The sequence below is a fragment of the Podarcis muralis genome, chromosome 13 (genome assembly GCF_964188315.1).
Source record: "Podarcis muralis chromosome 13, rPodMur119.hap1.1, whole genome shotgun sequence".
Lineage (NCBI taxonomy): Eukaryota > Metazoa > Chordata > Lepidosauria > Squamata > Lacertidae > Podarcis > Podarcis muralis.
In genome coordinates, this window is record NC_135667.1 from 36,899,070 (window position 1) to 36,924,913 (window position 25,844).

At 43.7% G+C, this 25,844-nt stretch overlaps 1 protein-coding gene across 1 annotated transcript in view; it reads right to left on the reverse strand.

The window, feature by feature from the left end:
* Window positions 1–483: 483 nt before the first annotated feature.
* LASP1 (LIM and SH3 protein 1) overlaps window positions 484–25,844 on the reverse strand; it is a 53,157-nt gene continuing 27,796 nt past the window's right edge. Inside the window, exons 4-7 of the mRNA XM_028701772.2 lie at window positions 13,724–13,831; window positions 6,749–6,914; window positions 5,252–5,355; window positions 484–4,179 (exon numbers count right to left, since the gene is read on the reverse strand). Of these exons, the coding sequence (XP_028557605.1) occupies window positions 4,006–4,179; window positions 5,252–5,355; window positions 6,749–6,914; window positions 13,724–13,831 (552 nt within the window). The 3' untranslated portion in view covers window positions 484–4,005. The remainder of the gene's footprint in view (window positions 4,180–5,251; window positions 5,356–6,748; window positions 6,915–13,723; window positions 13,832–25,844) is intronic.

The window sequence follows — 25,844 nt, forward strand, 5'->3', positions numbered from 1 at the left end:
ATTAAGCAGACTTTCTTAATCTGGGGAGTAAAACCCAGTGTCTTATGGAGTACAGCTGTGGCTTCATTGTAGAAATAAATTATATCAGGGAACAACAGGACAGTGAGCAAAAGGTTATGACTGCATTATCTTGACTTAGGCTATCAAGCAAATCGCTGTGATGTGAATTGGGATTACAATTCTCTTTTGTAGGCAAACTATGGTTTGTCTGTACCAGGAAGTACAGTTGGGAGCAAGTGCACAAGATGAGGATGTGAGAGGGGCCAAACCCTTCAAAGGGCAGCTAAATCATGGTTTGGTCACTCTCTGTACAGGGAAATCTACCCAACTTTGGTCTGTTTATATGACTACTTGCCCTATAGATAGGTTGCTTTACATTTTGAAGGCAGGTCACTTCTTACAGCATTCTGAATGTAAGTTTATTTCCCATTTCTACCAAAGGAAAGAGAAAACTATCAAAGACCACCAAAAATCAGTCAGCAGTAAAAATTATACTTTTATTTTCAAATTGGCATCAACCAGAAGAGAACTGGTACTACATTTGATTCTATGGTGCCATTGAAAAAGGCCAAATGACTTTTGGAGAGGGCGTGCAAGCCCACAAAGAAGAAATACACAAAGAACAGATGAAAACCCCAAAATATACTCCAAAGGAAAAAAAATCATTCTAAGTTCAGACACTGAAATCTTATTTGAAAAGCTACAATGTACAAGAGACTTGACATGAATAAAAATGGCTACACAGATGCAAGTTAGCTGTTTTTCTTTCTTTTTTAACATTTTATTTAAATACAGGTTTAGGTGCTATTGGGGGAAAAGGCAAAAGTGCATAAAGAAGGCAGAAAAAAAATAAATCAAGCAGTGAGAAACCATTTCTCCCAGGGCAGGGTTGAAAAGACTAGGAGTTTTATAAAATAATGAGAGAGTATTTTATTGTAACTTTATTTGGTCCTCTAAAAATATTTATTCACATTACGTTATTTTTGTATCTTCCTCACAAAAAGCTGTCCTCTTAAGGATTGTCTATACATGATTTTGTCTTTTTCAGTTAGGAAATCAGCCAGTACTACGGTTGTGCTTCTGTCTTAGCACCAAGAAGAATGTGATTTCTCTTCACCCATCAGTCATTCTTGTTGGCACCTTTAGAAAGTTCACCCTAAGATTAGGTGGTCCCTAGACACCTGTATCCCTCTAAAAATGGTTGCGTTATAGAAAAACCTGTCACCATTCTTGTTGACCTTTTCATTTCTACAAATGGATCTCTCTGGGACATGGATATGGTGAAGAGGAGACCAAAACCCTCCTCCCTTTAATCACTAGTGCAAAGGAAAAGTAGGGACTAGGGCTTTTTATTTTTGAGAAAATATGCTAAAATGTTTGTGCTTCTATGACTTTATGAAAAGAATGATTTGGTCATTATTTCTGCCACTGATCTGAGGGGTGTGCAGGAACATCATCATTTTAAACTTGGATAGGGAGCCCCAAAGGGATTAAAAACCCTCCTGAGAGATTTAGCTACAAATCACTAGTGTGCGGTACTCCACCAGTCACGAAGATATGCAAGAGTACTTTGGGAATGACGAAATGTAGCATCCCTTTGCTTTCAAACTTCAGGGGCCTAAACATTGAGCAGGCAAGTTCTCCTTAACTCTTGCTTAACGTAAGCCTATTTCACACCTCTTGTAAAGAGACTTAAGCTCGTGCTTTTAACGTTGCATATGTATGTTCTCTCTGTACCACAAAGTCCACGGGCAAGAGGGAAAGGCAAGGTCCTGATATGCCTCTATGCACAGAAGGGGAGGAAAGGGGAAAGGAAGAGCACATACATGCAAACAGCACTGGAATGGGAGAATGTGTGAGGGCGACACGTGTCTTTGAACTTGGTCCTTGTACTTTCCAGGTGCTTGAGAGGCGACGACTAAAAACCACCAGAGGATTCAGTGGACTGAGCACCTCTCTCTCTGTATGTGCCTCTGATGGGCGTTCTTAAAAACGAAAAGGTAAGAAGTGTGCCTCCGGAGGTCCACTTGCCAAACATTTCAGTTATCCCAGTAAGAGACAACTACCAAATAAAGTGGCTTAGAGCCACTTCTCTCATGTTAGATTTAAAGACACCAGATGTTTTCCAGAGGCCTCTTCCATAGGCAGAGCTTTGCAATCACATCACAGCTAAATGAGTTATTAGACACAGGCTCTAAGACCTACTTTTAAGGGTTTGTTGCACCGCATGGCTGCTGGCTGTTTATTATTTAACTGGATTTGCCTTCTGTCCCAACACAGAAGTGACCTCGGGGAGTCACTGCACTTCTTTAAAAGTAACAGGAGAAGCAGCAATCAATATGCGGAGAAGGATGACTTTCAAGAATCTTACTCCTGCTTAGAGGAGCTCAGCCTTTGCTCTTCCATCACACCAGCACAGCCCTATAAATTTCCAGTTATATCGTAGTTCCCTGCTATACTGACAGCAACACTCCAAAGAATTTGCTTTTGGTCCATGAGACTATCCCAAGCCAGCAACAGCATCTTGAGGGGGAGGAAGAGGTATGTTTCTAGTGCAAGGCAGTAGTTCCCCTGATCCCTTCATCCAATTGCCAGGCTGGCTTGGGGGGCAGTAGAAAGAGGAGGAAGGATTGTAAACATTGCTTGGCTCAAAAAGTACAAGAAAGGGAGATGATGCTTTCTGCAAGTCTGCCTTTGGGCTGACAGGAATGTGGGTTCAGGAGAAAAGCTCCACATACGGATCTGCCTTCAGTAAGAGCCCCATGAATACTCCCCAAAGCAAGGAGCAATTGGTCCCTATGCTTACATCTCCACAGTAACTGGGATTCTTCTTGCCCAAGGCTACTGTAGTCAAGGTTACTCCGAGGAGTGCCCACCTGCCTCTCTACAGGTTAGGTGTCAACAGAATTTGGAATTCTACAAAAACAGCGGGAAGGGCATTGATAAACACCAGGAATCTGCGAGAAATGACTATTTGCAGGCATTAAGCTAGGGGAGTCTTGCATAGGCCAGTTCAAAAGTTTACTTGAAGCTACTTTTGGGGTGGTGAGGAGGGCAGCAGGAATGGTCAGAAGCATCTAGAATATGCTTCTCTTCCTCCTCAAACACTCTCAACTCAAGGGGTAGCACCAAATTAAGCTGTGCAGAGTAGTATCCCTTAGCTGCAGAAACTTGGGCAACAGTTTAGGTCCTGTGCACATTCTACTCCAAACTAATTTTCCCCAGGAATGCAGGGTGCATGTTTTCCTCATGCCCTATAATATTAAGCCTATAATATTAAATGTACACTCTTATTAAGACACGGCATCCAAGAGTCCTGGATAGAATTATTATTTTCCTCCCAAACCTCCCCTTCTGTACCTCTGCACCAGCTACTGCTTTCGCTTTCATCTCCCTTCTAGTTATGACAGATGCGCTGGTTCCTTTTGACTCCAAAAGCTCTCCTGCTTTTAACAAATGGTTTGACTTATTTCCAGCTGATAAAGATTTATAGAAAGGAAAATTAATGAGCAAGAGTCGACATGCAAACAGAGGCCTTGGACAATTTTTTTCAATGGGAATGATCAGAGACTTGCGCAAGTTACTCAAAGCTCCACTCTCCCAAAAGGAAGCATGGCAGTGGTTCCTGCCCCTGGGCCTCCCTACACGAATTCTGGTTCCACATAGCAGTTTGGTTAAGTTGTGCACATTTCAATCGGCATCAAAATCAATTCCCAAAAGGGCAGGTCCCTAGGGAAGGAGGAGGGCACAGTGCCATGCTTCATGAAAGCTGCGGGAGAGGATGGAAAGACAATTGATCTTTGATAGTAAAAAAGACACCCACCCCAAGTTCAAATGCCTCCAAAACAAGGCTATGTTGGCAGAAGATTTTTTTTTAAATGGCCATGTCAGAGGTTCGGAACAAAATAACTGATGTGTGACAAGACAGCAGAGAAGGGATAATGGAACAAGAAGCACACAAGAGCCCTCCCCCTGCTTGCTTTCAGGGTGGCACCCGAGTGGAGCTCATATAGCCTCCACATAGTTGGCTGGAAGCATGCCTGTGTCACCGGTCCGCTCAACGGTGCCATACATCCAGCCGTCATCAATCTGCTGAACATTGATTATGGTGTCACCGTCCTGGAAGGAGACCTCGTCCTCATCGGCTGCGTTGTAATCGTAGACTGCACGGAACCGCTTCTGGGGCGGGGAAGAAAAGAGCAGGGATGGATTAGAGTTCAGTGACTTTGGGGGCTCCTCGCCCACCCTTTAAGTACACTGGACCTCCAAAACTCGTGGCTCCTGAATCCCAACAGAAAGGTACATCCCACCTTATTTTTTTAGCAGGCATTTTGCAGCCCTGATCTCTTAAATCACTGTTCCAAGCTGCTGGTAGTAGCCTAGACCTAGAGTGCTCCAGCAGCCATGCTTTATGATCTTTTGCATGCATGTATGCAAACACACACAAATGTGGCAACAAAAACTTAGGTTTGATGCTGGCATGTGGCACAATCCGAGTTAACACCAACCTGCTGCTTTACAAGTTTATTTCTAAAATTTATACCCTTCCCCTTCAGTGGTCAACTGGCATTTCCAGGATGGCTTAACAGAACGGGATATAAAACTAATTACATGCAATACATAGCAAGACTGAAGGAAGGTCAGGAACCATCTGTTCCACAGGTTAGGTTTATGGAATGCTGTTCTGTGAGTTGATCTGCAACGTATGATGGGATTTGGTCAAAGGATCTTACCTTGACACACAGGGCTGGACTTAAAACTTATCTTAGGATCCTTTCCAGCCACATCATTGTAAAGACAATGTTTCAATGGCTGGAAACCGAGGTGTAACAGTGGCTTCAGATCAGTATAGGGCAGAGTCATAGAGCCAACAGGCAGCTCAGGGTAGGATACTGCCATCTCTTGGCCTGTTTTACATGGTTTCCTACAAATGCACCTGTAAAGCACTTTGTTCACTTCCAATCAGATTACATCTGCTATATATACGCTTGCACACTTTTTCCTGCCTTCCCCAATACTCAACCTTAGAGATGGAACATTTCACAGGGAAGAGCCAGGCTACGTATATCAGAGTACATAGTACTTTTTGCATCCGTGTGTGTGTGTGTGTGTGTATGTCTATGCAGGCAGGCAGGCAGGCAGACTTCTGCAAAAGGCCAGGTTTAATTAACATTTCAGTTTCATTTCTTCCTTCCTCCCACAACTGTCAGCTGATGACTGGCTACTTTCCTTCTTCCTAGATCACACTTACCCCTCCGCTAGATGGGGCGTTACGCTGTATTGAGACAGGTGCTGCTGGTTCCTTGTAGCTGTAAGACTGAGAGGCTGGTTGTGCTGGTGGCTGGTGGTGGTAAACTGTGGGACACAAAGATTACTGTTAATTGTCTATTGACCAGATTGAAACTGCAGAACCTGCCTCAGGCCCTTAGGAAACAATGCAGAATTTTTGCAGGTGAGTAAATCTGCAGTGAGTAAATGTTACAGGTAGAAATATTTGACAGCCACTGTCCAGACATAAATCTGGTACAGCATAAGAGCTTCCCCCCGCCTTCCCTCCTAGGCCTTTACTAGCTTTGGTGGAAAAAACTAGTTGGGTTCCTTTTCACTCAAGAACTTTCTGCACCTTGTTTGGAAGTGACTGCAGTTTGGCATCTTCTTGTTGCAGAAATCACTGTTTTATCTTTGCAAAGCACACAGTGTTGCCCCTTTTTTAGTTTACCTTTGGAACATGGAACTCTGTATTTTGCTGCTAAGGTCCAGAAAATGTTCAAGTAGCTATCTTAGCCTGCCTGTTCCTTGAACAAAATGCTATCAAATTCAATCAAGTTATTCTCTAACAAACCTTGAATGAATTTTAACAAATACTAAATTCTAACACTCATAAAACATGCTATTAAATGCATAATCATAAAATAGCCTAACTATAAATTCAATAAAGGAAAGAAGAAGAAGAGTTTGGATTTGATATCCCGCCTTTCACTCCCTTTAAGGAGTTTCAAAGCGGCTAACATTCTCCTTTCCCTTCCTCCCTCACAACAAACACTCTGTGAGGTGAGTGGGGCTGAGAGACTTCAGAGAAGTGTGACTGGCCCAAGGTCACCCAGCAGCTGCATGTGGAGGAGCGGAGATGCAAACCCGGTTCCCCAGATTACGAGACTACCGCTCTTAAACACTACACCACACTGGCGAGTCCAGACAATTTTCACTTGTAATTTGTTACTTTCAGCACTTCCACATTCTTCTGTAGTCTCTTGAATTAATGGTTTCTCCTAATACTTTCCCACACATCTGCAGATACACCTACCCCAGAGATCTCACACAATACTGACAGACCTAGTCTAAAGTGGTTTCTTTCATTTCAGACTCTCAGCCCTCAATTACTCTGTCAGCTGTCCACATTTGGCTAGGACTACAATTCACAGTTGCATAGTACATTTGAAGAAGCTGCAGATGGATAGCTACAATACCCGACATGACTTGGAATATTCTCTTTCCGGTAATGTCTGCTTTACCTTTCAGTCTACTTTGATTCTACCTTCAGCGTAAGCCCCACCCTCCATCTCCTTAACTGCCATGGAATTTTCCTGATCAGAAAAGCAATTCAATCATTCTAATAGGTCCTTACAAAGGCACTATGTTATCATCACACAGTGAACAGAGTCAAACTGTTGGATTTCCCTCCCATTCAAGTATGTAGGGTGGATTGCTGGTATTTTCCCAACCCCTTTTCTCCAGCACAACTTATTACCAGGGGTACTTGGTTGGACATGATGAGGTTGCTGGTGTGCTGGTGGCTGCTGCTCCACTGGCCTCCTGTAGTTGGCGCCCTCCTGGGAGTTCTGGCGTTCCGATTCGCCTCCCTCTCCACCAGGTGCACCCATCCTGCTCTTCTCAAACTCTTCATGGTACTTTATCTGCAGAGGAAGGGGAAGAAAATATTAGAGCAGCACCAATAGCACACATAGTGTGAAAGTTTTCGTGTTGTTTAATATATTCTCCACACAATCAGAAGGTGCCTTTCTGCCTGGTCTATAAAGTTCTTACAATGCAAGGCTTCTCCCCCCACCCCCACCCCAGTCTCCACTGCTTTCAGCCCTCTCTCTAGTATTCCAGATAAAACTCAGTGGTTGTGAATGGTAAACTGGCAGCTGCAAGTGAATGAACTGATAATCCCAAGGGTGGAAGGCTCAGTAATATAGTCCTATCATTCTCTCTTCAGAAACGCCCCCTTCAACCTCCCTCCCCATCTGAGAAGTCACTGCAGCACTACATATAAACCAGAAGGTGGCAGTGAACAACTAGTACTTCACTTACTGTGAACTGTTACCTCCCCCTTCTCCTGTGGCTGGAGAGTACAAGCAAAGGAATGGCTTGGCACATACCGCCAAGCTCAGTGCTAGGCTCTCCCTCCAGACATTTCAGCTGCTTTTTTATCCAGTAGATGTAAGACAGAAATTCTACAATCAGGAATACCAAAGCCATCACTACTGTTGGTTACTTGCTCCTGCATCTTAGCTGCTTTTGATGTACAGACATTAAACACCTACTACCTGAAGATGCAGGGCAAGGGCCAGCGTCAACATCCTTGGGCAACGTCCAGGGCCTGCTACCCATGCCTGCCCCTGGCCCTCCATTTAATTTTACAGGCCTAGCACTTCAAACAGCACTATAGTGTCTAGCCACCATTTGCATTTTCCCCAATGTAGTGTCACTTTACAGCAGGTCTGGGGACCCATTTTTGGCTGGTGGGTCAGATCTTTATCTCCCCACTGCCCTCCTGAAAACCACATGATGTAAGTGACATCAGGCAACGCTGTACTTTGAAGCCCCGGACTTCAAAATGTGGCATCGAGCTGCTTGAAAGGTCTTTTGCAAGCAGCCCAGAACTGCTCTTAAATGTCTGAAAACCAGAGGTTTAAAAGAGCAACACAGGACAGTCTGAAAAGGGCTTTCAAGCGACCCTGTCATGAGCTTTGGGTACATGCACCAAACTCCAGCAGGGGAATAGTGGCACACAGCCAAAATGCTGAGCAAGCTTTAACCCAGGGGTCAGCAACCATTTTCAGCTGTGGTCCGGTCCACCGTCCCTCAGACCATGTGGCGGGCCGGACTATATTTTTTTTGGGGGGGGGGGGAAATGAATTCCTATGCCCCACAAATGACCCAGAGATGCATTTTAAATAAAAGCACACATTCTACTCATGTAAAAACACACTGATTCCCGGACCGTCTGCAGGCTGGATTGAGAAGGCGATTGGGCCACATCCAGCCCATGGGCCTTAGGTTGCCTACCCCTGCTTTAACCCCTGCTCATCAGCTTATAAACTGAAGTTAAATCTTGATGCTTTAGCTGTGCATTACTGTTCCCAGCAAGGGAACTAGTGTACACAGTGAATTCAGAATAAAATCCTGTGCCCCCCCGCCAATGATATCATCTGGATTGAGTGACGTCAGCTGGTGGCAGATGGGCATTTTTGTAAAATGGCTTTGTGGGCCATGTCTGATAGCTTAAAGGGTCAGAAGTTCCTCACCCCTAGAGTCTAGGGCATTGTGGGATATTAAAATAGGTACCGTATTGGCCTGAATATAAGCCACATTTTTTCCACTGAAAAGTTAAAGTGTGTCTTATATTTGCAACTTTTTACCATATGCTTCTGAAAGCAGCTGGGGAGCGTGTGCACTCCCTAGCTGCTTGGCGGAGAGGGGGAGCGTGCGCAGGCCAAGCAGCTAGGGAGCGCACGCACGGCCAAGCAGCTGGGAGGCGGACGAGCCACTCCCCCCCCCCCATGGCCAAGCAGCTAGGGAGCACGTGCACTGCCAAGCAGCTAGGAGATGGGCACCCAGCTCCCCAAGCCGGTGCCGGCACTCGATTCTGAGCGCACTCTGCTCCCACCTCCCGGCACTACCACCCTGAACAGGGGCGGCTAGCACCAGCTTGGAGAGCGGGTCGCTGAACATCGGCACTGGCTTGGTGGCCGCACCTGCAAATAAGCCTTGAATTTTAAGGGTGCAGCTTATATGCCGGTGTGGCTTATATTCAAGCCAATACAGTAAACCCAGCCATCTAGTGTAACTTGCAGCATGGCTACCACCACCACCACCAGGCAAACCTGCCAGAGCCTACCGACAAGCAAGGGGCAACACCAGAGCCCATGCTGCCCACTCAAAATCTGAGGCACTCTGTCCAACATAAAATTACAACTTTTTCAATAATTAAGGTCAGTCCCCAATTTCTAAAGTGAGAAAAGTTGGGCCCTAAAGCAGTGAGGAACTTGAGTTTTCTACCTGGGAAGAAGCCCATCTGAGTGTTTTGATTTAAATATTTATAAAATGCAGCAAGGTGGTATACAGCATATAGAATTGCAGTAACATTGATAAAGCATTAAAAAAAACTGGTTGGGAAAAAGAAACTAATGTTTCAAAGGCCTGTCTGAATAACAGAGTTTTCAATAGATGCTTAAAAGTCAAAGCACCCCTCTACCAACCCTCTACTTCAGACATGAGGAACTTTTGTGGCCTGGTGGACCAAATCGCTCCCTCTCCCCAACCCGCAAGCAAACTTTGACAGGTTACCCATGTGTCAATGCTGATGGGGGGGGGGGGGCAAGGATATTTCCCTTCAGGAAATATGCTGCTGAAGCAGCACCCAGCATGATCACTCAGGGATGTCAGCTGATTGACATGTGGGCATGGTTGGAGGGAAATGGCCTGTGTGCTGGAGGTCCCCCATCTCTGCTCTGCTGGCAAGGCCTGCTACAGCAAACGCCAACACAACCTCAGAGCAGCTCCGCATAAAAAACAATACTCATTGATGAGGGTATGGTTCTCTATGTTGAAAGATATGCTCATTACAGTCTACGGCATGCCCACAGCCATACAGGAAGCTAGCTATATCATAAACGTTTGGGAAAACCCTGCACTGCTGAAGAAAGGTTGCTATTGGTAACAGTCCTCTATCTCCAGTTGTGTTTAGCAAGGGCAAAGTCTGGCTGCAAATTCCCTACATGTGATCATATCTGCGGTCACAACTCTAACAACTCTCTAACCCATTACATGTTATACCTCATCTTCCTCCATAGCAACACGGTCCCTGAAGCGGTAAGAGTAAAGGAGGTGGAATAAGGGCACATTTTGTGCAGGGATAGATCTGAGCCTTTATTTGGGTGAGCATCCTCTGCTTGATTAGGGAGCATAAGGATCAAAACCTCATCCCATCATGTGGATATATACTTTCCACAGCTTTTGGGGTTCAGAGGTATTAGCCAGGCACCACTCACATTTTATTAAAGATTATCTTTGCTGCCATTATAGGAATATACACAGCCATTCTTTAACTTCTCTTTATATAGCAGTGGCCCACTGCCTCCTTTAAAAAAAACAAAAAATCCACCTAACAGGATGGGGAAAGCCTTTCCAAGGTATCTGGCTCTCTTAAGGATCATGCAAACAAGCTGGAATCTACAGAGACAGACCCACATGTGGTTTTGTTGCTTCCGCAGGTTTCTCTAAGGAGTGTAGGCCAAACTGGGTTTTGCTATAAGCATCAGACAAGCCCTTTCCCAAGACACACATCCAATTGCAAACCTGGGAGGTTTGCAGCCAAGAGGGCACAGAACTGAGTCTGCAACCGAAGAGGGGAAAAAGCAGAAAATGGCAATTACTGTACTTAAAAGCTCAAAGTGTGTCTGGCAAAAGAGACTGTGGAGCAGAGGGCCTGGGAAGGGAATTCCTGTGGGATTAAACTCATCCTACAGGGCTCCCCCCCCCCCGAGTTAACCCCCAGAGCGCCAGCTCACGCCAGATGGCCAAAGCAAATTATTAAGGCCAGATTAGTCAACAGACCTCAAAAAAAGTATTTTGCAGCGAGGATTAAACAGAAGAAATCACCACACACTAATTTTAACCATGGAAGTCTTGATATTTCACATTCTCCTTGCTTACTTTATGCCATTTGTCACTTCCTTGTTTTTGATCTTCAGAACTCTTCACTCCTACTGTATGTAAATTCCTTGTAGGGAGGACCCTGCTCCCATCGGTTTAGTCACCTAGTGCAGTCTCACCCACCCAAATCAGTGTGAAAAATGGTGCTCACAGCTTGGTACTGGGGTACATGGGTTCAACTCACTTATTAAAATAATTACTGGGTGGCCTTCAGGAAATTTCATGCTTTGTCCACCATTACCCACTTAGTAAAATGGAAATAAAACCTCTTACTGGGCTTTGAGAATAATAAGTAACTACTACAGTCAAACCTCAGATCCTGGACGCCTCCGTTTTGGAATGTTTTGGCTCCCGAACACCGAAAACCTGGAAGTAAATGCTCCGGTTTTCGAATGTTTTTCGGAAGCCAAACCTCCGATGCAGCTTCCGCTTGAGTGCAGGAAGCTCCTGCAGCCAAGCCGCACCTTGGTTGTTGAACATTTCGGAAGCCAAACGGGCTTCCAGAATGGATTAGGTTCGACAAGCGAGGTTTGACTGTATAAAGAGTCACAGGTGCCTGGTCACATTGTTAATTGGTGCATTCAGAAACTGGAACATTTTCTTCCACCTCATTTGGAAGCTCTGTATAGTTAGGGTTAACATCTCCCACCAACCTCAAAACTGTTGTGTGGTAGGAGTTGTAGACCACACCATGTACTAAAAACTATATAAATTATCCATGGAAGAAGATAAGACTATTTTTCCTGTTTTCCTGAAAGAGGAAATCAAACTGGTCATCTCTTCCCACTGGCTCTCTACAAGGCGTCAAGCTGTCTCCGTCCCATTCCATCACAGCTTCCAGCAAGAGCAGGTGCCGGGAAGGCTGGGCCCATTCCTTCCAACACATATGGAAGGAGTACATAATAGAAGAAAGCTAGCAGCTGGTTCGAATCCTCCAGTGCCTGCGCTGCTGAAGCCCTCTGTGTGCAGCTGGGGGTGGAACAGAGGTCAAGAGGGAAAACAGCCAAAGATGACAATACGTAGGCAGTCTCAGAGTGGGAGGGAGAAATGTGCCTGCATTGGCTCATAAGAGCCGTGGGTGCCTGGGCACCCACAATAATATAACTGAGGGGGCCAGGTACCCACAAAGTCAATGAGAAAAGCCGGCAGGCGGCCGTGTTGCAGTGGCAGGCACCCACAATCCTAAGCGCGAGAAGGCACCCCTGCATTGGCTAGAGACACAATACAGCAGGGTTAAGCCACAGCTACTCAGTTTGCCTATGGGAGAATTTGGATTCATGGATCCCTGTAGTCTGATTCTTCAGCTACATATGGTTGATTACTATATCCTGTTGTGGAACAGTCACAAGATGTTTAGTTCAAGGTCTCATGGACGGTGTTTTTCTGAGAAGCAGGTCAAGTTCTGCTACTGTTTCCTCATTTTGCAAATCACTCAGAGCACAGGGGAGGAGAAGTGAGAGCTCAAACAGTAAAAATGTTCCAGGCTATGCTGTTGGTTCAGCAAGGTTCAGCCCTCAGGAGGGGAAAAAAAACATTTCAAGCCCTCCTGGCCAAAAAACCCCTGGAGGCTGGTAAATAATTTACAGGCAAATTCAAGGGAAAGAGGTCTGGGAGACATTAGGGCTATTCAGAGAATGGTACCTGACTCAGAAAAAGTACTTCATTTCTTCTCATGGGTAGAACTGACTGCCTCCAAGATTCCTATCATTTGTATACTACAAGTTCAAATTCTACTCTGCCTGCAGGAAAAGAAAGTAGTCAAGATCCAAAAATTAGTTTATATTTCTTGCCAGATATTTTCTTTCTATGCCTTGGTGAAATTGTTTACTAAGTTGTATGTGGGAGGAAACAGTTATGTAACCCAGTTCTTCAGCAACACTGGACATTTAGTAACCTGAGTCCACAGTTCCTGCTTAAACCCACCCACTTCCTATTCCTTTGTTTCAAAGAAAAATTCAATGTAGTGAGCGATCACCAGCGTGGTTATTTTATTTTTCCTTAGGAAAAACCAACACATGCTGTTAACAATTAAGACTTTTTGCATAAAGTGGTCTTCTTTTATCAAGTTCTGAGAAATAGGTACAATCTAGATTTTCTAAAGCACCAAGCCTTTCTAGAATATAAATTAAGATGCTGAATGGTCTTAAGAAATATTGTTGAAATAGTGTATATACTTCCTGTTTTTATATTATATTCCAACATGATAAAGCTCAAGCATTTTTATACTATTTGCAATAAAGAGAGAGAGAGAGAGAAAAGACACTTCTGTGTAACACACAAACTCACTGTCAGCATTTGAAACTTTTGATAATACCTTTAACTGTATTGTTTTCTGTGCTGTACAGAACAAGCAAGGCTAAGGCTGCGAGAAAAATTCTGCAACACTGCCCAGTTTCAAAACAACTATAGAATTTGGGAGGTTTGCAGCAGGGATTTTGAAAGCGAAAACTCGCTAGACGAAAGGGTTTTCTGTTTTTTGAGTCGTTCCGCAAGACGAATTTCCCTATGGGCGTCTTACGAGTTCTTGCGAGTTTGTTTCCTTTTTCTTAAAGCCGCTAAGCCGTTAATAGCTGCTAAGCCGCTAATAGCCGCTAAGCCGTTAATAGCCGGTAAGCCGCTAATAGCCATGCTTCGCAAGACGAAAAAACCGCAAGACGAAGAGACTCGCGGAACGGATTAATTTCGTCTTGCGAGGCACCACTGCAGTACCTGCCAAGGGGAAAACCAAAGCTGAACAGTATAATACATGCAGACAGAAAACAGAATATGCAGGGTGGCTTACGTTACTGATCTGATCCTGGGTCTTCTTGATTCGCTGCAATTCCGGGGTGTCAGCCACCACGCTGAAGCCCTTCCCTTTATTCTTTTCGAACTCCTCCTTGTAGCGGACCTGTGTATGTGAATGAGGAAGCATATATATGTATCACAATACTCTCCTACTATCAGCAATTTCTTTAAAAAATACAATCCCTGACTTGCAGGGGCAGCAAGTGGGACACCTCCATGGCAAGAAAACCTAACAGTCAGCCAAAACTCAGGGTTGCAAGACCTTGCAGGGTTTTGTCTCTGGAAGTATAGCATAGAGTCATCCAACCTCAGGAGGAAGGATGGAGTTAATCCATCTCACAGTGCATTTTTAGGTGTTCCGAAAACTTCCTAAAGGCAGTACAACAGAAGGGAAGCTTGGATGTGAAGAGGGAAGGATGACAGTCACTACAGCTCCACTGAGCACCTCAGAACCACAACACAACTGTGGGAAGAATTCCCCATCTTCAATCTTTGAAGAACTGAGACTCTCAGCATAGACAAAGGAAGGAAAGAATAGGTTGTCCAGCAAGGCATTGGAATTCGTAGACTACTGCCCCCCCCCCACTGTCTAAACATACCTATAGGCTCAGGTCATTAAGCGGATATACATTTACCACCTACCTCCAAATGATTTGGCAATATGAGCACAACAAATTCTGTTCTATGCTTCTCAAATATGTCAACATCACAGTTCAACTATCCTGTGAGTCTCTAATACAGACATCTGGTACAATGGTGTTCTGTATCATCTTCCAATGCCATCAAGATTGATAGAAATTTACAGCTATCAGGACATCAGGCCCCAAAATACTGTCTAATATGTGCTTCAGCTATCTAAAAATAGACATGCAAAGGCAAATGCAGAGGGTAGTTTATCCAGCAAGGTTCTTGGTGGTTTAAACCTCCCTAAAAAACATGAACTTTTATCTCAAGCTACCCAACAAGAGTGCAGAGGCTTAGATCAAGTTCCAGTAGGGAGACATCTGGAAAGTTTTCTCCTCTTTATGTTTGCTTGAAATAATAGTTGTTGATACCCTGGGCTCACACAGAACACTTCTCAAAACGTTTGCAACTCACAAATGCTGATCAAAAATTGCTGGGAGGTTTCAGTCTGAACCATATGATCATATGAAACAGGTTTTATGGTCAAAACAAAAAAAAATCCTTCCAGTAGCACCTTAAAGACCAACTAAGTTAGTTCTTGGTATGAGCTTACGTGTGCATGCACACTTCTTCAGATACACAGGAAGGGAAAACCATAGGCATGTAAGAAAAGCCTGCTGGATCAGGCCAATGGCTCATCTAGACCAGCATCCTGCTCTCACAGTGGCCAATCAGATGCCTGAGTGAAACCAACAAGAAGGATTTGAGCACAAGAGCATTCTCTCCTCCTGTGGTTTCCAGCAACTGGTATTCAGAAACACTGCAGCCTCAAACTGTGGAGGCAGAGCATAGCCACTGTGGCTAGTGACCATTAATAACCCTCTCCTCAGTGAATTGGTCCCATCTTCTTTTAAAACCATCCAAGCTGGTGGCCATTACCGCCCCTTGTGGCAACAAGTTCCATAGTGGAGGCAAACTGGATACAAACAAACCCCAAGCAAAAACAAATATTTTGTTTCAAAGCAGCTGACTGGCCTATGTGATATATTTTGAATAAAATTCCTCCTCATTTCCACCAACTGATCAAATAATTGATAGTCTTAACATAAGCCTGAATAATGCCTAGAGACAGACTGCTCCACAGATATGTAAGATAATGAAGTTTTAAGACGCTCTTCACTTAAAAGATTTCTTAACCTGGCCAGAATGTTATATATGCATGTGTCACAGTGGCTGCCATGTTGGCCCCACAACAGACAAGAGTTACAAAATAATTAGAATGAATTTTATGGACTCAATTTTGTCCATCCCCTAAGTTTGATTTTCTTGAATGCTTCTGCCTGATGACACTTTCCGTGAAACTCAAAAATAAAGATACAATATAATTCTTTACCCAATAACTCAACTCTGTCCTCCAAGCAAGGACAAAAACCCTAAAATCATCTGCTTGGTAGATGCGAACAGCTTTACTGGCAGTCCCAATGGGAGCCAGAATGGAAAAGAAGAGAGGGAGCCTTGTTCTCATAGGCTGTGGAGAGACAGCCACAGCTGCAAGCAGCTTCCTAGATCTCAAATGGTTGAGAAACTTCAAATAAATAGAGCATGCCAATACAGAAGAGTAGTGTGGGGTTAACAGGGACAGAGACATAAATGACTGCAATTTTAGCTAGCCATGAGGGATCATTCTCGGGGGTGTGCCAAGTTGTGCATAGCCTAGCAGCAATGTAAGAGCTGCTTCAGGAGAACTACTTGCCAGTGCAAGAAGTCTAAAAAAAACCACTTGTTTGTTTGCAATTGTACCAAGTGTTAAAAATTCTGTAGCTGATGGCTTTATCATTGGTCCCAAAGGCAGGCTATGTGGTGTAGGCAAAATGAAAATATGATGCCTTAGGTTGGTACAATATGCAAAGTTTTGACAATACACATAAGGAGCCAATATATGTAGAGCATGCTGCCTCACAAGTATATTTGCACAGTGCGAACATCAGTTACCACAATCAGTTATGTACTGGCGCAGTAGCCAGCTGCTCTGCAGAATTCTGAAATTTGGCTCCTTTGAATTCTGCCTGTGGCCGAGCTTTTTGGGAAAAAAACCTTACAGAGTTGCTTACTGCTACACTGACCCATGTTAGTCCAAAGTTACCAAGATAACTATTTCCAAAAATCAGAAGACTTCCAGCTGCCGCTTGGACTCAACCTCACCTGGGTTAACACAGAAGACATTTATCTAGGCATAACAATTCAACATTCCAGTATGATGTAAAACAATTGCCAACTTCTCTTCTGCAAGGTGACCTGAATCTCACCTGTTAGGGCTGGGCAATATCTGCTTTTCAACATTGTGATGTATCACCAGCGAAACATTGTGATACACTGTAGTGATATATCTGAAAATGAGGAGGGAGGAGGACTGCAAAGTGGTTTGAACTGGCTCGGTAGCCAGCCAGCCCACCAACTGCTTCTGCCGCTTAGTGAATGTATTGGTAGGTATTGCTTAAGAATTCCATCCCACTATTTTATTCCATTAACGTCTATTTTCACCACGAAGGGCTGGGGATGGAAGCAAAGAATTTCCCCTTGTCTTGACCTTGCACCTCTGTCATCAAATTGCAGCTCAGGCACAAACTCACTGACATAAGGCAAATAATACAATGAGTTCCTGACTCTATCTGTAAAATCAGAAATCAAATCTCCCAGAGTTGTGAGAATTAGAGAAAGGATTAAAATGTACCTTGTAAAAGGGCTACTGTATCAATTATAACTGAGAATTCAACATAGAAGTGTGATCCCTGCTGAAGTTTTGCAGACTGTGCGCAAAGCGAGACATTTCTTTTGCACACCAAAGAGTGAAGCAACAGAGTGCTACATGCAGAGGAAGTGCTCAGACAAGGCAGGCTTTCAGTTTTTTCTGTCCTTTTATGGGCACTCAGCTGGAATCAACTCAGTTCTGATGCTTATGGAAGGCCAGACATGAGTGAGTCAGGCAAACTGGTTAGCTTTTTCCCATGTCCTGCTCAATGCTGGGCTATTATGAGTTGCTAAAAAGGACTGTGAGGGTGGAAGACAACAAGAAAGTGGGAACACAATGGGGCAGCCAGAAGAAGAGAGGACTAGAAGGCATCAACCAGTCTCAGTAGAGAAGCGATTCTATTCACCAGATCAAAAAGTATGCATTTTCCGCACAGTTAGTCACACCAGTTAAAGAGCTATGGAAGTTTAAGCAAGCCATGACTACAGTCCCCTTACCCCTGAACAGTTCTAAAATTAACCCCAGTCAGCTCCAGAATAAGTGGCCATTTCAATTGTCTCCACCAGTTCATATAACTGGGTACTGGACACAAATCACCATCTTGACAATCTCAACCTTCATTAAAAAATATATGAAAATCAAGCTTCTAGCTCTTAATTAAATAACATGCTTGAAATTTTGGGAAGTATCAAACTAAGTTGGGTGGTCTGAATATTTCCCTAGAACAAGCAGAATGAACCCTGCACAATGAACACACGTGTAAATTTCCAAGGTTCACAAAGATTGTAGCCAGCGTTTGAAATTCACCAGGTGCCAGGCACATTTTGCACCTGGCCACTTGCAACCATGTGAAGATGCCTGGGCGCCAGGATGGCACCCGATGTCTCCACTATCTGGAAGTGCATGCCTGGGGATCCGTGGACCTTGACTGTTTTCACACAGTAGTTACACATCCTGTAGAATTCTATCCGTTATATTTTATCTGCACAATCACACTGAATTTCAGGAACCAAAAAGTTGTACAGTGGTACCTCGGGTTACAGACGCTTCAGGTTACAGACTCCGCTAACCCAGAAATAGTACCTCAGGTTAAGAACTTGGCTTCAGGATGAGAACAGAAATCACACGGCGAAAGCGGGAGGCCCCATTAGCTAAAGTGGTACCTCAGGTTAAGAACAGTTTCAGGTTAAGAACAGACCTCCAGAATGAATTAAGTTCTTAACCTGAGGTACCACTGTATTGAAAAATAGGACCTTCCAGCTGTTTAACCCAAAAATGACAACTAGGCATTCCGTTTTGGTGTCTGTAACCCTGGTTTAAGGAGCCATTTGGCACCTAAATTGTGTAGCTGAGTTTCTATCACTGGTTGTAGCCTCCAGCTTTCCCTGGTACAGATTTTTGCGTGTTTTTTAGTCGCACAGAGTATACTGACAGGGCTGTTCCAATACTACACTGACAATATGCAAAAAGAAAAAAAGAGTTTAACAAGCAGTAAGCCATTCTGCTTTTCTGTTCTTCTGCTCTAAATAACACAATACAGGTTTCTCTTTTCATAAAAAACCCCAAAGTCTGTACTAAAGACTAGGAAAGTCAAAATATATTAATGGCTGCCTTCACCTGAACAAAGGCAAACTGCCTTAATTCTCTTACAGAGAATATCCCCTACTTCACATGCTCTCATTTTTACAGAAACATTTACCCCCAAGAAGGATTGAGATTCCCCACTCCCCGCAAGGTACTATTTTCAACACATGAGAAAGCCAAGCCACAGGAAATAAGCCCTCTTATTTCATGGTCATATGTGGGCTGAAGGCGTTAAAATTAGTCCAACTGGTGGACTTGTTTACTCACACAGAAAGTAATTGTGTGCTTCTGGCAAGCTATCGGAACTAGCTACGCCTTCTTGGCTACTCAAAATAAATATACAGAACTCACAGAGGTATGTGGGAGGGCCTTCAGTGTGGTTATTTCTGCCCTAGATGCTTGGGGGAGGTCTAGTAGGAGCTACCAGATGGACAAGTGGACAAAAAAATCTAAACCCTCTGGCAAGAACTAAGCCACTTTTGCATCCAGCGGTTTCTAGAATTCCTCTCACACAAAAAGCAAACCTAGAGCTATCTGCCTCAGCCAGCAAACTTACAACACAACGCTATTTCACCTGTGGGGCAGCTCAGTCCACCTCCTGACCTAACACTTCAAGGCTACCACCTCCCCTGTGCCAACTCCAACTGATAGTGGTTTTGTGTTCCCCAATATGCTCACACATAAGGCCATTAGAAGAAAATAATGTGAAGAAGACAAGGTTTTACTGCTACCCCAAGCAGCAAAATATATGGAACACAGAAAATGAAAAGGAATAAAAGGCTCAGAAGGCCTAATGTGTGCAAGGGCCATGTACTGAGGAACAGTAATATAAAACTAAAAATGTAAGAACAGTGCAGCCACATGTATGTGAATGTGTAGAAATAGCAACTACAACCATTTATAAACAGTGATGGCCAAACTTGGTCCTCCAGCTGCTTTGGGACTACAATTCCCATCATCCCTGACCACTGGTCCTGTTAGCTAGGGATGATGGGAGTTGTGGTCCCAAAACAGCTGGAGGGGCAAGTTTGGCCATCACTGATTTATAACATAGACATAATAGTCACTATAATTTGCTACCTTCCACACATTCACATACCTGTGGTTTGTTAATTTTGGTTTTATTTTATATTTGTTAAACAGTGATCTATAATTGTATATGGATTGAGTATATTGCCCCCAGATCCTGTTTGATAACATTGTATTTTGTAGAAGAAATAAAAAAGAAAAACAGTGAGTTCTACTATTCTTCAGTTAGAGAAGATATATGTGTTGGGGGGGGGGAGTAGGGAAGAAGAGTATGAGTGATCCTTTTCAATCCAATGCTATGTGCTCTGCTGAAATGTTTTAACAACCTTCACACTGCTGTCCAAAAGGGAAAAAAATTAAAACTTCCCATGAATTTTCTAATAGTTGAGTTGCTTTTAGATAAGAGATTGCAACACTAAGAACAGGCACCACACAGCAGATTCAAGGACTGAGTCATTCCACACTAGACCTTGGGCTCTGGGCATCCGGGACAGAAACTTCTGGGTCACTTTGTTAGGCTATACAAAGCTCTCCTCTAAGAGAACATCTTGGCACTTGGCTGTGCATCCTTCATTCCCTGAAGCCACTACAATTGGGTACAGATGATGAAATCAAAAGCTAGCCTCCCCAGGTGGCAGATTAAAACAGAAAGGGGGCACATCAGACTTCCTAGAGAAAAACAGCACTCCCCTCTAGATGAGGCTACAAATTCAGAGAGCAGTTAACTGGCAACATGCAATCAAGTTGGCAGCCTCCTCGTCTCTCACATGGCATGAAGAGGAGAAAAAGAACCATTCCTTGATGGCCTCCCTCTCACAAGCTGCCTTGCAAAAAACTACACAGGCTTGTCTTCTAAAGTGCATTCCCCTGATCTCCTGACCTGAACACCCTGATCTAATTATTTTAATTGCTATTTTAACAGGTTTTATTGTGCATTTTATTATGAATGTTCTCAATGTTTTAATAAAATGGTTTTATTGCATATTTTGATTGTGGGCTGATATATTTTTATAACTGCATAGAAACCATTTTAGCAAGTAAGTGGTATAAGAAACAACAACATTCCCACCTTAGAAGTCAGATTACCTGCCTCAGTACAAAAATGTGGGCTCAGCAAAGAGGATTTCTAGCTAGAGGAACCCAGAGCAAGACCGTTCCAAAAAGTACAGCTGCACAAAAAGTAACACCTCAAGAACTTCAGCATTAAAACACACACAAACTGCTGAAAGACCTCCTGATTGCAATCCACAATCAATAGCATTTAGGTAGAATGTCTGCTACCTCTGCTAAACATGGCACTGTGTGACCCTCTTTCAGATGACTTTGAGATCAAGGTTAAGATAAGAAAAACAGCGATTTTGGGGAAAGAAATCCAGTCAGGGATTGAAAATGACAAGGGAAAGATTAAGCAGGTGAAGAAAAACAACCTACCTAAGCCATTGTGGAACCCTATTTATTTAACTTAGCCTAATAAAGGGTCTGCCGTCCTTTTTGAAGCAGTAGACATGTTCTGAATTTTGAGACGGTGCTGTGGGCACTGGTCACAAAATGGCTGCCATGGGGATGTGGCATAACACAACTTAAGAGCAAAAGTCATAGGTGCTTGATTACTCCACTGCCCCCAGAAAATATCATGATTGCTGTGGGAAGTCACCTGTGTCCTGTTGGTCCTGACTGTGGGGATCATACATTACACAGATACACATAGTTGCCATCCAACAGGGAGCTTTCTTTAGTACAGTTGTACCTTGGAAGTCGAATGGAATCCATTCCGGAAGTCCGTTTGACTTCCAAAATGTTTGGAAACCAAAGTGCAGCTTCTGATTGGCTGCAGGAAGCTCCTGCAGCCAATCAGAAGCCGCGGAAGCCCTGCTTGATGTTCGGGTTCCAAAGAATGTTCGCAAACCGCAACACCCACTTCCAGCTTTGCGGCATTTGGGAGCCAAAACATCTGAGTACCAAGGCATTCAGGATCCAAGGTGCGACTGTACAGTCAAACCTCACTTGTCAAACCGTTCTGGAAGCCCGTTCGGCTTCCGAAATGTTTGACAACCGAGGCATGGCTACCAATTGGTTGCTAGAGCTTCCTGTACTCAAGTGGAAGCTGCGTCGGATGTTTGGCTTCCAGAAAATGCTCGAAAACCAGAGCATTTACAGTGGTACCTTGAGTTAAGAACTTAATTCGTTCTGGAGGTCTGTTCTTAACCCGAAACTGTTCTTAACCTGAAGCACCACTTTAGCTAATGGGGCCTCCCGCTGCCGCTGCACGATTTCTGTTCTCATCCTGAAGCAAAGTTCTTAACCCGAGGTAATATTTCTGGGTTAGTGGAATCTGTAACCTGAAGCGTCTGTAACCTGAAGCGTCTGTAACCCGAGGTACCACTGTACTTTCAGGTTTTTGGCGTTCGGGAGCTGAAACGTTCCAAAATGGAGCCGTTCAGGAACCGAGGTTTGACTGTACCAGGATACATGTTGATCACAGCACACACATGTATTTCACTCTCATACATTAATGCACTTCACAAATGCACCTCTCCCTCTCTCCCTCTCCCAGACCACATATACGGTATACTGCCTTCTCAGTTACTCATACAAACCACACAAGCCACACGAATCTCTTTCTTTGTCCATCTCTCTTAATCACACACCGTGCACCCCCTCTGAAAGGCCTCTTTACCAGTGGAGAAGTGCCTGCCATTTCAACCACCCCCTCCAAAGCTATTCACATGACAACTGGTTGGCAATCACTGCCCTAATGGTTGACTGAACCCTAAGTTAGAGTAGCATACAAATTCCCGAGCAATCTAGACCAAAAAAAATAGCATTAAAACAATTACAAAGAAGGACAAGATGTATTTGTGTGCAGATATATCAAGAGAATCTACAATCTCATACCATCATATCTAAGCATCAAATTCTGTAGCCAGATCACATTAAAAGCTTCAACACAACATGTTTTTCCCCTCTTCAAGCTATCCAATGTTTCTTGTGGCTCATAACAATTCCTAGTCAAGTAGGGCATGGGACAGAATAATTTATCACACCCCTCAGAGGGAGAGATACCGATAATAAACTGTCACTATTAATTTTTAAAGCACCAAGCAGCATCCTCTAGTTGGACATTCCAGGATAACTGCTTTTCTTTTAGGCGGTTGTTGTCACCCACTCACAGGGAAGAAATGTTTCCCTCCTCTACCAAGTAGGTAGTCTATGCCCACTCCTCCTCGACTAAAGGCCACTAAGCATACTATGCACCAGGGAACTGGGCTCACTATCCAGACAATTAGTTGACTGCCACCGACAGAAAGCACTGCTTTGTCATTTTCAGGTGTGGTTGAGATTCAAAGTATGCCTACAAATGGACATTTTGCTCTGCAGATTTACAAAGATGGCTTCAAAACTGATCCACAGAGAAAACCGTTTGCAGGCATGGTTTGGATTCAAACTGTATCTGCAAATGGGGCTCACTGTGAGCATTGACCAGTTGATCAATCAGGGTTTTCTGCTTTACCAAGGAACCATCGGAAACTGAAAATATGCTCTTGATAGTTCCTTTGCAGCTGCATACTTACCTGCCCCACACCTGACATCACATATAACATCAGGTATGTGCAGTTTGGGGGAAGCGGCTTCATGGGCCAAATTAGCACTAATTAGGCCCATGAGCTAAAGGTTCCTCACTGATGTTATACACAATGTACAACATCCCAGATTCTATTCTTGCTCTGGTAACCTTCTCTGGCATTTCTAGCAGGCAAAGAGCTTTCAAGTCATTTGCCCAGCCTTCCAACAAACCTGTGCAGGAGATTATTTGTCTATCCACTTACAGTGAAGAAACAGGCTAAAGGATGAGATGCATCCTGAGGTACCATTATGATCATGATAGAGAGAGCTATGTGAAAAATAATTTGTGTCCTGTAGTCCTCAGAGTTGACTATGGCAGCCAGTACTTTGTTCAGGGTATGAAACTGTCGCGTATTCCACGCGGCGTTTTCAGCGAAGCACTAAGAGTTCCAGGTTTTTCAGTGCAGTCCTTTTAATGTGAGCTATATACAGGCATTTACAAAAGAAACAGTCCATACAGAGTACTTACAAACGAATACTCTCCACCACAGCACCACCACACTACAGCACAACCACCACACCCACTGTTAAACAGGCTTTCCTTTTAAAACAGGTGATAGCCAATCACACTAATCACACTCCTGCTGAGTCACTCTGACCCAGCAGAGTATTGCATCATCCTGTTGAAGCCTGCAGACTTATCCAGTATCCTGCGAATCCCAACACTCCTCCTTAAGTCAAAGGCTTGAGACCTAATAATTCTCTTAAGTCTCGAAATTTAGGAGCATCCAAACATTTTGTATACAAATCTGCCACATTACATTTTGTGTTACAGTGCTGTACCTTTAACACATTTCTTTCCAAAGCATTTTTCACATTTCCGTATCTTATAGCAATATGTTTACTCTTGCTTTTAAAGTTCTGTTGGTTGGCAAGCTGTTGTGCAGCCATGTTGTCACTTAGCACAGTGATTGGCATTTCAGAAGGTATTCCAAGCTCTTTTGTTAGGCAAGCAAACCATTCTATTTGTGATACACATTCACTTATGGCTGAGTACTCTGCTTCACAAGTACTTGTGGCAACAAATGTTTGTTTCTGGGATTTCCACTGAACCAGGGCATTTCCAATATATATGGCATAGCCAGTGGTAGACTTTCCATTTTCTCTGTCCCCCCAGCTGGCATCAGCGTATGCATACACTTGCTGATCATATCCTGTATCCAGCACCAGTTTGTAATCTTTTGTGCCTTTCAGATACCTTAGGATTCTTTTAAGTGCTACCCAATCTCTCTGAGCCGGGTCTGCACTTCTTTGGCTTAACATGTGCACTGCCAATGTTATGTCGGGTCTTGTCCAACAACTTAAATATAACAGAGAACCCAACAGAGAATGAAACGCTGTTGCATTCTCACATTTTTGCCCTTCTGGTTCATTTTTGTACTGGGTAGTTATGGGAGTGTCAACCTCATTTGCCCTCTCCATTCCATATGTCTTCAGTAACTTTTCAATTTTTTCCTTCTGACTCAGAGAGTAGACGCCCTCTTCATTTCTCTGAACCTCTACTCCTAAGTAATTCTGAATCTCTCCCAAATACTTCAGTTTGTATTTGTTACCTAGGCTGTTTATAAACCAAGACACTTGCTTTTGTGCAGTTGTTATTAGACAGATATCATCAACGTACAAAAGTAAATAACAAACACTTCCTTGCACCATTGCTGAATATAAACAGGAATCAGCCAGGCTTTGTTTGAATCCCATCTTTTTCAAAGTTGTGTCTATGCATTCATGCCATAGACGTGCACTTTGGTGTAAACCGTATAGTGCCCTTTGCAGTTTTAACACCATGCTGTCTTTTTCCAGCTCATAACCTGGTATTTGCTGTAAATACACCTCGGCGTCAATAGGAGCATTTAAATATGCTGAGGCAACATCAAAATGATTAACTTTTAACCCTCTCAGACTTGCCATTGCTAAAACTGATTTTACTGTTTCAGCCTTTGCTGTTGGGGCAAACACTTCATCATAATGTATCATTTTCCTCTGTGTAAAGCCCCGTGCAACCAACCTGGCTTTCCTCTGACAACTACCATCAGCCAGTTTTTTCACTTTAAAAACCCACTTACAGCTTATGGGCTTTTTACCTTCAGGCAATTCTGTAGGTACAAAGACATTGTTGTTTAGCAGAGAGTTATACTCTGCCTGCATTGCCTTTAACCACGCCTCTTTCTCTAGAGTAGGTAACTCTTGCACTTCTTCAAAGTTTTCTGGCTCAGTTACACAAACCTGGTTTATGGTGGCTGGGAACCCATAACGGTCTGGAGGTTGACCTTTATTACTTCTTGCAGACCTCCTTGGTTCATTAATCTCACCCCCTGGGCTACCTTCAGGACTGCTTTTGGGGTGGATTGACCCTGGAGATTTACCTCCTCCTGTCCCTGTTGCACTTTCTTCTCTCCCCTGCTCCATGCTAGCAGCTGGGGAAAAATGCTCAGTCTTTACCTCCTCCCTTTCAGTTTCTCTGGGAGAGCTGCCAATTCTCAGCTTTGTTTCAACTGCCTTATCAGGT